Source organism: Kogia breviceps, chromosome 3 (genome assembly GCF_026419965.1).
Source record: "Kogia breviceps isolate mKogBre1 chromosome 3, mKogBre1 haplotype 1, whole genome shotgun sequence".
Taxonomy (NCBI): Eukaryota; Metazoa; Chordata; class Mammalia; order Artiodactyla; family Physeteridae; genus Kogia; species Kogia breviceps.
Window position 1 is genome coordinate 1,727,637 of NC_081312.1, and position 14,559 is coordinate 1,742,195.

The 14,559-nt window shown below is 45.8% G+C and overlaps 1 protein-coding gene across 1 annotated transcript in view; it reads right to left on the reverse strand.

Moving 5' to 3' along the window:
- TDRD9 (tudor domain containing 9) overlaps positions 1 to 14,559 on the reverse strand; it is a 64,838-nt gene that overhangs the window by 10,223 nt on the left and 40,056 nt on the right. The window contains 7 exon segments of the mRNA XM_067027593.1: positions 1,321 to 1,418; positions 6,414 to 6,518; positions 8,816 to 8,875; positions 10,231 to 10,313; positions 10,464 to 10,518; positions 12,279 to 12,343; positions 13,408 to 13,470. Of these exon segments, the coding sequence (XP_066883694.1) occupies positions 1,321 to 1,418; positions 6,414 to 6,518; positions 8,816 to 8,875; positions 10,231 to 10,313; positions 10,464 to 10,518; positions 12,279 to 12,343; positions 13,408 to 13,470 (529 nt within the window).

Genomic DNA, 14,559 nt, shown 5'->3' on the forward strand with positions numbered 1-14,559 from the left:
TTTTCATGAAGTAACAGCATTATTTTATCACTTTATCTCACCAATAGACCAATCTCATCCCAGAATATCATCTACAATATAAAAGATGAGTTTAATGTTAAAAAAACAAAAACAAAAAAACACTGGACCTTTAAACCAATCAAACAGAAAGTCACAATTCTGGTTACTTCCCCATAACCGAAACACTTATACATGGTCTTTCCTCCAAGGAACCTGAGTACTTCTCAGAATGAGGTTTAGAAAACAGCGGTGAGTTGAATGAGGATACAAATGATTGTACACACAGAGCCCCGGGGGTTAGCCAACTTTTTCTACATTTTCCCTGACATACTTACTTCTACGGGTCAGGCCCTTTCCCAAATGTTTAGATAAAATTACAATTAAGACACTTAGATTTAGAGCAGCAGGCTTGCATCCAATATTCACTTCTAAAAGCATGCTGTGAAGAGCCCCTTCTTCAATAAAAATATACCAAATGAAATATACACCCATGGAAGACTCTCTCCTAAACTTCAAGTGATTTTACATCCAGAGAAACACTCCATTTCCCAGCATCCTCCAGTTTACAGGATCCACCTAGGACCCAATTCTGTATGCGTCAGCCAACACACTGACACATCCAAGAGGTACTCCTCCTCTGAGCCCCTACATCAGAAGCACTGGCCACCTTTCTAGGACACACTTCCCTCTACACAATGCCTAGAAGGTTCCATCCAACAAGCTAATTTGATCATGGCCTCGAAAGTTAAAATAATTTTTCAGTGCAAGGGAAGAGCCACATAATACTATTAAGAGCATTTTTACTTTCTTAAAAGCCAAAACACAAGGCTCTCTCCAGAAGCAGAACCACACTCAGCAGCCTTTAGAAACACTACTCCAGAGGTTAGAAGTGGGTCTGGGTCATCAACTCAATGACATGGAAAAGCTAAACTGGGTGAGGCCAGACTTCTTCCTGGTGCCCAAACACAGTATGAACACTATGGACCTAAAATCTCCTGTGAGGCATGATTTGTTGTTTTTGTTTTGTTTTGTTTTGTTTTTTGTGGTACGCGGGCCTCTCACTGCTGTGGCCCCTCCCGTCACGGAGCACAGGCTCTGGACGCGCAGGCCCACCGGCCATGGCCCACGGGCCCAGCCGCTCCGCGGCACATGGGATCCTCCCGGACCGGGGCACAAATCCGTGCCCCCTGCATCGGCAGGCGGACCCCCAACCACTGCGCCACCAGGGAAGCCCCTAAGCTGGAAGAAATTTAAAATCTATTCAGCAAAACTGTCTACAAAGAAACAAACTATGTCATAAAGATGACCAAAGTTTATTACCAACGTCTCAGGAACGACATGGTCGGGGATGGAGCTGTCCCGGAAATCCTGGTATATGAGTCTGTAACAGTATCCTTTAGACACTCGTCCAGCACGGCCTGCAAAGGAGAAACATTCAAACTCTGGCATTAATTACTTTAACACTAGCATAAAGATATATTTAAGAATAACCATTAAATATTAAGAAAAACTTCCGTTATCTTCTACCAAACCAGTCTGGTAAAAACTTCAGATAAGTGTTAGACGTGATCTTCTATATACAGATTAAGTGCTGACTCCTACTCAGTGATGTACAGTGGAAAATCCAATGCATATTTCTAAAGAGAACCACCTTGGCCCCAAAATACTATGGCAATCAAAACGTTTTAAATACCACACATCTCCTGCAAATGCATAGTTCATAAAAACTGGTAAAAATACAAAGGTCACCAAACGAAAGTAATCAAGTTGGCGAGAGAAGCCCCAGTGAAACGGCTGGTTGTTACCCATCCCAACACCTCTGCAAAGGTGTCACTCAAGACAATGGCTTCATATGAAATGAGTGATCACATGCAAACAGCTCAAAACCAGGCCTGGACCACGGAGACCATCCTATAAACGACTGTTCTCTTGTGATGGTATTGCTTGTGCAATGGAAACTCCTTTATCCCCAAACATAATAAAATCTGAGAGAGAGGAGACAGGTGGAGAGGGGGGATCCTTCACAAATACTCAGCTTTTAAAAAACGAGGCAGCCCAGGGAGGAGCTTTCCTTCCCCACCTGTGGAACCTGGACCCCTGCCCCCTTCTGCCCCCACCCACCTGTCCTGCCACAGGAGACTGAGTGCAGAGTCCAGACTGCTGCCTCCGCCACCATCTACCCACCATATCTTCAAATGACAGGACTGTCTAAATGGAAAATCCCAAGGTAATGACAAAACCAAAATCAACTCCTAGAACTAATCGGTGAAATCAGCAAGTTACAGGGCACAATACCAACACACAAAAATCAATCACATTTCTATACACTAGAAATGAACATGTGAAAACTGGAATTAAAAACGCCATCACAATCATTATAATCCCTCCAAATTAAACTGAATACTTAAATGTAAATCTAGCAAAACATATACAGGGATCTGTATGGTGAAACAAATCAACAAATTAATCTGTATGATTAAACAAACCAAAGACGACCTAAATAAAGGGAGACACTATGTTCAGGGATACGCAGCTTCATCATAGCAAATATATCAATTCTCCACAAACTGATGTACAGGTTGACACAATTCCTAGCAAAATCACAGGAGGCTTTTCTGTGTGTGAAGATAGACAAGATTATTCTAAAGTCTATATGGAAAGGCAGAGTAGAATAGCTAAAACGATTCTGAAAATGAAGAATAAAGTGGGAGGACTCCATGTGTTTCGTGAGAAGTCTTACTATACGGCGATCAAGACAGTGTGGCGTTGGTGGAGAGAAAAACACACAGATAACAGAACGTAATGAAGAATCAGAAAGAGCCCCAGACAAGTACACCCACGCGATGTCTCACAAAGGTCCAGAAGCCTTCAGTGGGAGGAGAACAGCGGTGCAGGAAGAACTGGGCACCACAAGCAAACCTCACACCATCTACAAAAGTTAATTCAAATGGATCACAGATACAAATGCAAAACTTACCTATGAAATGTCTAGAAGAAAACACAGGAGAAAAACCTTTGCAACCTAGGGCTAGGTGAAGAGTTTTACACATGACACCAGAGGCATGATCTATAAAATGAGAAACTGATGAATTAGACCACACCAAAACTTAAAACTTCTTCTCTGTGAAATACCCTGTTAAGAGGATTAAAAGACAAAATATAAACTGGGTGAAATATTTGGAAACCACCTATCTAATAAAGGACTATATCTAGTACATATAATATAAAGAACTCCCAAAACTCAACAATAAAAATACAAACAATCCAGTTAGAAAATGGGCCAAAGACTTGAACAGACATTTCACCGAAGAGATACAGAAGACAAATAAGCATAAGAAAAGATATTTTACCTCATCAGCATTAAGGAAATGCAGATTAGAATTGCAATGAGATATTATTATGTACCTTTTAGAATGGCTAAAATAAAAAACAGTGGTGTACCAAATGCTGGCAAGGATGTGAAAAAAAACAGATCTCACACATTGCTGGTAGAACTGTAAAATGGTACAGCCACCAAAGAGATAGTTTGGGGCAGTTTCTTATAAAAGTAAACATATACTTACCATACCACCCAGTAATTGTACTCCTGGGCTTTTATCCCAGAGAAATGAAATTTTATGTCCACACAAAAACTTGTACATCAATATTCACAGTGGCTTTATTTGTAATCGCCAAGAACTAGAAACAGCTCAACAGGTGAATGGTACTGTTGACCTTAAAAATAAAATAGTAATTGGGACTCCCCTGGTGGTCCAGTGGTTAAGACTCCATGCTCCCAAAGCAGGGGGCCTGGGTTCGATCCCTGGTCAGGGAACTAGATCCTGCATGCCACAACTAAAAGACCCCAAGTGCCGCAACTAAAAGATGCCGAGTACCACAACTAAGACCTGGTGCAGCCAAATAAATAAATAAATAAATATTCTAAATAAATAAATAAATAAATAAAAACAGTAAGTTTACCAGCAAAATGGGTTTATTCAGAAATAGCAGAGAATTGCAATTTGGGACAAGCAAGCTATGGCAAAAACCACAGGCAAGTCCCATATAAAGAAGAGGAACATTATTTTATAGAGAAAAAGGAGGAAGCTGGGAGGGCTTGTCTTGAACACAAGCCCACTGGAGAAAAGCGAGAGTTCAGGGTGGGGACGGTTTCTCATTGGCCAAGCTGCTGGGGCAGGTGATTTCTTGTGGGAGACGCAAGGCACAGGTTTTCCTGTTGAGGCCTATAACTGATGCTCCTTTCCTGTTGCTGGTTCTCGTTGGCATCTAAAGTTGACATTCCTCCCGTAACTGAGCTCCAGCGGTACTTCAGGTGGTAATGCACAAGAGCGCCCCCTTCTGACCTCCCCCTCCATTTTAGTGAGGTTTCCCTTTACTAATTTTCAAACTACAGTGGAATATCACTCAGCACTAAAAAGGAAACTTTCGACACATGCAGCAACTTGGATGGAGCTTAAGGACACTACAGCGAGTGAAAAAAGCCAATCTTAAAAGGTTACGTGTGGTATGATTCCACCTAAATACCGTCCTTGAAAGGCCGCAGCTACGGCTATGAAGAAGGGGTTTGAGGTCGGCAGAGAGTGGCAGGGGACAGTGTGACTAAAGATGCAGCACTAGGCAGCTCCTTCAAGGCAGCTGGAACAGTTCTGTGTTCTGACCGTGGCGGTGGCCACACATGGGATCAACTGGAGAGAAGCCTGCATGGTGTGGACGTGGGCAACTGACGAGGGCCTGCCGTCCAGCCCTGTGCTGACACCAGCTGCTTGGGCTGACGCTGCACCGAGGTAGGAGGTGTCACCACTAACAAGCTGAGATGCTGGGGCTAGGGTTCAAGGGACTCTATGTACTAGTTTTGCAACTTCCTGTATGGGAAAAATTTTCTAATTGTAGAAATTTTGAACATACAAAAAGACAAAGGATACAATTCCTATAATCTCAAGACTGACCCAAAAATAATCACTTTAAACATTTTTGTATATCTATCGGGTTGGCTTTTTTCCATTACACCTTATGGCAAAAACCAAACGAACTTTGTGGCCAACAGTATTTCTAGTCACTTCTTCTAAGCGTAGTTTTATGTTCTGGATTTTTTTTGGCGGGGGGGGGGGCGGGGGGAGTTTGAGATGATTATAACAATACATAAGGTTTTTCCAAGGTGATGAGAAGCTCTCTATGACAGTACTTCAGTGACTCCTTAATCATTCTCTCTTTTTTTAAAATTAATTAATTAATTAAATTTATTTCGGGCTGTGTCGGGTCTTCATTGCTGCGCGTGGGCTTTAGTTGCGGCGAGCGGGGGCTACCCTTCACTGCGGTGCGTGGGCTTCTCATTGCAGTGGCTTCTCTTGTTGAGGGGCGCGGGCTCAGTAGTTGTGGCATGGCACATGAGTTTAGTTGCTCCGCGGCCCGTGGCATCAGGGTTCAAACCCACGTCCCTTGCACTGGCAGGCAGATTCTTAACCACTGCCCCCCCAGGCAAGTCCCTCAATCATTCTCTCTTAACCCCTCTCCAGACAAGTCATTTCAAGAGAGGTAACACAACAACATGGTTACAGTTGCGGGCTGCAGCCGTACACCTGGGTCCTAGTCTCGGTCCCAGCGCTTCCCAGGGTAACCCGAGCAGGCTACTCCTCCTGTGTGTCGGCTGCACCACTGAGAAGTCGGGGTGTTAACAGCGCGCGCCCTCACTGGGGGGGTGAGGGGTAAACGCGTAAGTACACGGAAAATACTTAGACTCGTGCCTGGCCTGTGGCGAGCACTCAGGAAATGTGGCCTCTGTTCTGTTTTTTGATGTGGTAGCTTTATGACCCAACCCAACAGGTATTCTTGGAGCAGTCCTTCAGCTGTCCTCCCCGAAGGCTCTCTCGTAAAGCACAAGCTGCATCTCAGTCCGAAGGCTGTTCCCTGGAGCCACTTCCCGCAGGCAACTGCACAGTCACGTGGCCAAAGCCCCCCCCACCCCCTGACACCCAGGCCCCGACAAACGACTCCACACCCTCGTCTCCCCAGCAATACACCATGTGCACTCGCAGGAAAGGCTGACCCCTCCGTGGAGCCAGCTCAGCTCAGGAAAAAATCACCCCAGAGGATCAAAACTTGGAGAGAAGTCAGAGGAAGGACTAGCAGCCGCTAACAAGTGACCCCCACGGCTTCCGTAACTAGTCCCTGCGAAAGATGACGGGGCCGCTCATCCAGTATGTGCAAAGGCTCCTACCTGCTTCAGTGGACACGAGGAGGACCATGGATTTGAACAGAGAGTCCGACAGTATGAGATGCTGTTGCTTAGAACTTAAAACCGGTTCCAATAAAGGAAATCTCTGAATAAGACTAAACGTACAAAAAGCAAAAAATTCTAGAAGACACCCGAATGCGCCATCAACTCCTATCATTGTGCTGGAACGCAAATGCCTTACCTTTTCTCTGATCACAACTGGTTTTAGAGGCCCAACTCAATCGCAGGCCCTGGTAATTCGTATCTTCATCACAAACCAGAGTTCTAGTCAAACAAAAATCTATAACTGTCATTTAAAAAAGGTAACTAAATACCAGGCTAGCGAGAAATAGTTGTAACAGTCACAATGCATAGCGATAAGACAATTTACGAAACACACAGCCTTTAGAATTAGTGTACACACAGAAGCCTCTGGAAATGCACCAGCCATTCCTGACTGCCTAGGACAGGGAGGCTGGGCTCACATTCTTTCTTCTAATTCCTGGGAGTCTGGGCAGAAAGAACATACGCCCTGTAAGAGCCCACACGTCACAGTACGAGCCTACGCGGGCTGCAGAGACGGGCCGGCCTCACGGGGCTGCGCAGAAACACAGCTAAAGTGGGGGACTGCCAGGTCCCGATCCCGTGTGTGCGGTGGCGGGGCGGGGGACAGCTGCTCAGTATCTCTGTGCGGCAGTGTCCTCACCTGTAAAAGCCGGGGACAGGAGCCCCTGCAGCTCTTCTCAGGACAGGCCCTCCCGGTCCCTCGGAGGAGAACAGGAGAGCTGGCGGGGCGGTGCCGGCTCCTGTCCCCGCCTGCCGCGGGCTCGGCCCGCCCCCCAGCGCCACTTCCCTCCTCAAGAACCTCCTGCTCATTGACTGCAGCGCCACAGCCACCCCTCCTTGCTGGCTCCCCAGGGCTCTGGGACGCTCCTTCCACCTTAGTGTCTGGGGGTCTCAACTCCCATAGAAACGGCGCTGGCAGCACCGAGGCCTCGGTTTCGAGACCCCATCTTCCACCGGTCTCAGCATCTCCTCCCCACCGCTCTACCTGGCCCCCCCTCCGTCTCAAGCATCTTTCCCAAGCGCCAGACCGCTTCCTCCCCCCAGCCTGTAACCCTGGCCCAGCAGTCCTTAATCCCTGCAAATGGACCTGCAACCTGTGCATGTCGGGGCCTGCTGCTAACTGTCCCCGCCCCTCCGCCTAATGACCTTCCTTCCCTCCTGACCGAGCCACACGCTCCCAGCCCCCACTGTGACCGCTCCACTCATCTGCCTTGACCCCTGGCCTCCTGTCACCCTGCTCTGCTCAGCGGACTCGACCCCAGGCCTGCCGATCACAGCTCTGCACCTACACTGCGCAGCCCAAGTGGCGGAAGAGGGAAGAAGAGAAACAAGACGGGCTGCAGGCTGGCTGACGGCGCCCTTTGAGCTCCCGGTCGCCAGCGGTCGCCAGCGGCCCTCGGGGCTCGGGCTGCCCCGTCCACCCTGCCTCCTCACACCTCCGGCACTTCCTGTCCTGCTCGCTTTCAGCTGGGGCCCGGCCTCTGGCTCGCGGGGAACGCAGAGGCCATCAGAGGACCCCGCGCCCCCTCGGCAGCACCCCTCCGCCCACATCGGCCTCCTCCCCAGGATGGGGGCCAAGCCGCCCCCCGGTGCCGCGCCCCTCCCCCACAGCCGGCCCCCACGCGTCCTCTGACGGCACGTGCTTGTTTGTCTAACTGACGGCCTGCGTGTCAACACCCGCCCCCCCGTGTCAGGAGAACGGAGCCTCGCGCGTTCGTGCTCGGCCCGCCCCGCACCTGGACGGCCGCCGGCACAGACGCAGCGCTGCCGCGGCGCCCGCTGACCTGTGCCGGCCACGCTGGCCGCCTTGCTGCTGCTCGCACCTGCTCCCCACGCTGTCCCGCCTCTTTCCACGCTCGCTCCCCGCCCGGCTCACGCCTTCTCAGTTCTCGTGTCCTCACAGAGGTGTTCCCACATCGCCCCATCCAAAAGGTCCTTTACCCAATTAACTGCAATCCCTGTCTCTGATTTATTTCCCTCCCTAACATCTGCCCCGACCTGAAATCGCACCTGTTTTCTCCCTGCTAACTTCCCGGCTCTCCCACCGGAAGACAACACGCCTCACTCGCCCCGCACGCCTGCCTCTACCACTGAGAACGAGAATTCACGCAACCTCACCAAGTCATCAAGGACACACGCGTGGGGGACCGGACTACAAGCGGCCCCACCCCAAGCTGTCGTGGCGTCTTTCTCAACGACCTGCAGCACCTGGGCGGACTCGGGCTCCTCCCTCCAGTCCCTGTGTCCGGGGGGGGCAGCCCCAAAGCTCTCCTACCGCCCACAGCGCCCCGGGACGCCCCCGACCGCCTCCTGCGTGCATTGGTAGCCGCGCTGCTGCAGAGGCTGCCCGGCTGAACCGACACGTGAGCTCAGAGGAGGGCGGGGGACAGAGAAGGACAGGAGGAACTTCGGCACCCACTTTCCTACACTCTCTCCTCCAGAACAGGGGAAGAGACAGACGGGGAAGAACAACTCCTGAGGGACCCACAGGCTACAAATACTACGGTTTACGCGGTGAGGAAAACAGCAGGATCTCACCGTATTTGACGTCTGGAACCGTGACAGAACTCTCCGCAATGTTGGTGGACAGAATGATCTGTCAAACATCAAAAAAAGAACCCGACATGCTCACTGTATACAGGAAATCATCAGGTACTGGGCTCAAATTGTGCAATTGGCCATTTTTTCTATTTTACACAGAAGGCACAGCTGGTCACGGGTCCGGGGCGGGGGACGGGGAGGAGGAGTCAGTGCAGTGCGGGCTCAGCAGCCAAGCCTGCTCTGAACCCCCGCTCTGCCCCACCCCAGCGAGGGCTCTGGACCACTTAACCTCAGTTTTCTCATCTACAAAATGGAGAGAACAGTAATATCTTCCCTATTACTTGAGTTAATAAATGTGAAATGCTTAGAGCTGCTCCAGGTGTGAACCGAGTGCTCCATCAATATTAGCTGTTACCTGTAGTACCAGCATCCAATCATTGGACACCTACTTCACGTCAGGCACCGCAGCACTACCACAATTTAAGTATGGACATACAGTACCGTAATTAACCTTCTTAACAGCTCTGCAAGGTAAATACTATCGACTCTACTTTCCAACAGTCAAATTAAGTCTGAGAAGTGAGGTGCTCAGAGGCACACACCTACAGGGGACAGAGACCCATGTCATCTGTCCAACTCCCCACACATGCTCTTAACCCCTACACCTCAATGTTAAGGTACAGCCTTTTCCTGGTGGAATCATTCCAGGGCTCCAGTGGAAGCCCCTGATGTACAGAAAACCAGGCCCATGCAACACAGAAGGTTCCTAAAAGCAGCAGGCGAGAAACAGGGCAAAGACAGCTCTCCCCGCCCTCAGATATGATAGCTTCAGGGGGTCTTGGAATTACCCAGGGGCACAGAGCACAACCAAGCCGAAGTCCCCAGGAAGGTCTGCAGTTCCTAAGAGCCCTGAGCTGCCATGCACGGTCTAGGCTGCCCCTAGAGATGCAGAACCTTCTCACTGGACTCAAAGGGGCCGGCCTGCATGTCTGGGGTCCCTGATGATCTCAAGCGGCACTAGAAGGGTTGTGATAAGACAATCCCATCATTCACACATAAAACATTAAAGAAATACTCTTAAACCAGGACTAAGAATGTGGGTTCTAACCGAAATCTCCAGAGCAGCGCCAGGGACCGGAGGACAGTCGCACAGTTTGAGAACTGCTGCAGGTAAGAGGCACTGAAATCTACTAGAAACAATGTCCTGAGGCTGAGGAAATCTAAAAAACCTTAGCAAACTGATTTATAAAAGAAAGACAAAATGAAATAACATAGTTGGCTCATCAGGCAAGTGCTTGTTTAGCTACAGAACATATCGTACAAACAGCTGGAACGTCAGCACTTCTCATTGGCAGAGTCTCTAAGAAAAATGTACCTAAGTGCTCAGAACTGGTCTCGCAGCTGTCCTAGCTTTCTGTACCCAGGCACTGGACTTAAAAACACGTTATTCTGTTCTTCCAAAGTCACACCTGAATGGAGTGGATAGACCTGTAACCTAAGAAAGAAGTAAATGAAATAAAATATCCATAAAGAGTAGATATATATGAAAATGAATAACTACTCACTGAGATCATTAAAATTATTTAAGCTAGAAACAATACAATGCTTTACAAGTAAAAATACAGCAGTATCATTTTAAACACACCTTTTATGAACCATGTTTGTGAGAAGTTCATGCATACAGTTTATTTCACCCAGACCTAGGGAAGAAAAAAAGTGGAAGGGGAAGAAAAAATTTGTATTTATTTCTAAAAATCAACCTTTAAATTAAGATGACATCTTTTATAAATATGGCTCTACCAATTCATTTTATCTGACTTTTTTATCCTCTTCACCTAAAAATATCAGAATTACGAGTGAAAAATGCATAAGGACACTGACTACCAGTAACTCAAAAATATGAGAAAAACCATATTCTTTCTAAGTTTTCCTTTCCACAGCAGTGACTGCCTGTGAGGGCTGGCCACATGAGATGAGTAATTTTACATTCCTCTCTTCCCCACACTGGTTTTCCAAATGTCCTACTTTGATTACGCAAAATTTTACAACCAAAAAATAATATTTAAAAAGTCTTGGTCACAGAGATGTGTTAAATTTTTTTCGTAAGGTTCATATTTGTAAATAAAGCATGACTGCAGATATAATTAGTTAAGATGAGGTCAGAGTGGAGAAAAATAGGCCTTTATTCCAACAGGACTGGTGTCGTCTTAAGGAGACACCCGCACAGAAAACGCCATGTAACGATCAAGGCAGAGATAGAAGTATTGCGGCCACAAGCCAAGGAGGGCCAAAGACTGATGGCCAAGAGAAGCTGGGAAGTCAAGGAAGGATTCTACCCAGAGCCTCAGAGGGAGCAGGGCCCTGCTGACACCTTGAATTTGAACTTCTAGTCTCCAGCAGAGTGAAAGAATAAATTTCTCTTGTTCTAAGCCTTCCGGTTTATAGCACTTTGTTACAGAAGCCCTAAAAAAACTAACACAGAACCATTCCCAAAAGATCAATTAATGAAATAAAATTATTGTCAAATGAACTCACATAAACACATAAAAGACAAACAACAAACTAAACTGTAAAATATCATTTATACATATTTTATTCAGGCAATGTTTAGCAGTTAGAAAGCATTTATTTCATATCAGGTGTTCTTAAGATAGTACTGCCCTGACTCTCCTTTGGTCATTTCTTCCTTGATACAATATTATGCACACAGCAATCACTGACAAATATTTATTGGGACAAATGCAACTCCATACCACTGTCAGCTAATGCTTGTTTTCTGGATATAAAACTAATCTGTATCAACCTAAGCAAAACATGATCAAAGTTTTAAACTCTCATGTTGCATTCCAAAGTAAAATGTTACTTTTATTCATGCTTTTTGTTCTCCACCACAATTAGCACAAATACTCATATGTTCTACATATTATTACCTTCCAACAACAAAAAATACATGAATTATTGTCATAAGGTTTCATCAAGCTATACCACTTGATTAAAAAATCAAAATCATCATTTTGAAAATGTACAATTTAACAAAAATTAATCTTTAAGTATCTTAAGAGGTTATTTTGTCAAATACTGAAGAAAAAGGAACTCAAGGGCTACCCTGATGATTTTCATGGTACTACAATAATGATATTATTATTAAATAAGCTTTAAATAAAGATTGATGACAATTACTTCACATTTATAACCATATATATGAAATAGCAAATTTAACATAGACAATTTTTTCTGAAGGGGGTCAGACTGCCCTCAAAAAGTTAAACTGTTCGTTATCAACGTTTTTAGCAACACAAAGGTTATAGTAAGAAGTCAAACTGAAAATCACATTTATTCACATTCCCAGAGTCTAAAAAGAATAAACCCGCACTACAAATACCATATTTTACAATATGTGTGAGACACAAACTAGTCTCCATCCAGCGCAGATTCTAGATCACGAAAGAATGACACTCACCTGGCAAAAACACCAACACACTGCTCCGCTCTGACACAAATGGGGTGCCCGCCCAGGTCTTGGTCCTGTTAAAATGTGAAGTGCACAAATATTAATCAAGGCTAAGTAGCCACTGTTTTTCCAGAATCCTCATATTATGGCTTCTGACCCTGAAAGGTTCTTACATCTAGGTCATCGAGTATAATTTTCCTTCTTTTACATACGAAAATACAGAGGCCCCAGGACGTGAGACACTGTCCAAAGCCCCAGGATCACCCAAGGGACCCCAAGCCTCTTGACTACTTTATCCCATTAAAACTCACTATCGGGCTTCCCTGGTGGCACAGTGGCTACGAGTCTTCCTGCCGATGCAGGGGACGTGGGTTTGTGCCCCGGTCCCAGAAGATCCCACATGCCACGGAGTGGCTGGGCCCGTGAGCCATGGCCGCTGGGCCTGCGCGTCTGGAGCCTGTGCTCCGCAACAAGAGAGGCCACAACAGTGAGAAGCCCACGCACCGCAATGGAGAGTAGCCCCGCTCGCCGCAACTAAAGCCCACGCGCAGCAACAAAGACCCAATGCAGCCAAAAATAAATTAATTAATTTTTTAAAAAAAATTAAAAGCTGGGAGAAAAAAAAGTGCTACATTCTAATGGCCATCACTGGCCTCCCTCTGACATAATTAGATTTGACAAAATACATCTTCTAATGAGGTGAACCCTAGTCAGCCAACTCATTGTAGGAGAGACTTTACATTAACATTACAGATTTCTTTTTTTCTTTTGGCCGAGCTGCACGGCATGCGGGATCTTAGTTCCCCAACCAGGGATCAAACCTATGTCCCCTACACTGGGAGCCCAGAGCCTTAACCACTGAACTGCCAGGGAAGTCCCTACAGATGTTTTTAATAAAAGCCAAACTCTTATACAGAGCAATCTGTCAACGTCCATCAAAATTCCCAATGCACACATCCTCTGACCCACTTCCAGGAAGGCACAACCTACACAGGGTCCTCGAAAGAGGTGTTTTACTCCCATCCCAGGGATGTACAGAAACATTTTTGGTTGTCACAGGGGGGTGGGGGTGGGTCAAGGCCAGCAGAGCTATTAAATATCAAGCATCCTACAATGCACAGGACAGCCCCCACCATACAGAATTACCTGGCCCAAAATATCAAGATATACCTTCACATGCACAAAGATGTTCTCTTCAGCACTGTTTTTAATAAGAAAAGATAAGAAACACTGGAGATTAGTTAAATAAAGAATAATCTTTACTACATGCACCCCAACGTTCATAGCAGCAAGCAACCTCAGTGTCCGTGGACAGATGAACGGATAAAGACACGGTACATATATACAACGGAATACTACTCAGCCTTAGAAAAGGATGAAATAATGCCATTTGCAGCAACATGGATGGACCTAGAGATTATCACACTAAGTGAAGTAAGTCAGACAGAGAAAGACAAATACCATACGATATCTCTTACATGTGGAATCTAAAATATGATACAAATAAACTTATTTGCAAAAAGACTCAGAGACATAGAAAACAAACTTCTGGTTACCAAGGGGGAAAAGGGGTGGGGGAGAGATAAATTAGGAGTTTGGGATTAGCAGATACCAACTACTACATATAAAATACATAAACAGTTAAGGTCCTACTGTATAGCACAGGGAACTATATTCAATACCCTGTAATAAACCATAATGGAAAAGAATATGAAAAAGAATATATACACACACAATATATATATATATATATATACAACCGAATCATTTTGCTGTACACCAGAAACTAACACAACATTGTAAATCAACCATACTTCAATTTAAAAAAAGAATAATCTTTATATTTATATTCACATAAAAGAATGTTATGTAGCTCTAAAAAGGGAATGAAGAAACTATATGACATGTAAAAAATGTGAAAAGGTAAGTGAAAAAAAAACCAAGATGCACATAGAATGCTATCATTCTGTAAAACAGAGAAATAATACATCCATATTTGCTTGTAAATATGGAAAGATCCAGAGAAATTAATGACAATAATTTAGTGGGGTAACTGGGCAGACAAAGGACAGGAGTAGGAGGAGATATTTTATACCTGCATATACTCTTCGATCTTCAAATCCTATAAATTACCCACGTGAAATCAACTGCAACTTTTTTCATAAGAATATACTATCACACACTGTTCCCACAATGCAACCCTCCTTCAGTTTAGAGCAATACAACTTACGTCAGAAAATCTAACAGGAATAAAATTACCTTCCACGCTCAGCTGAGAGCACAGCTCTGT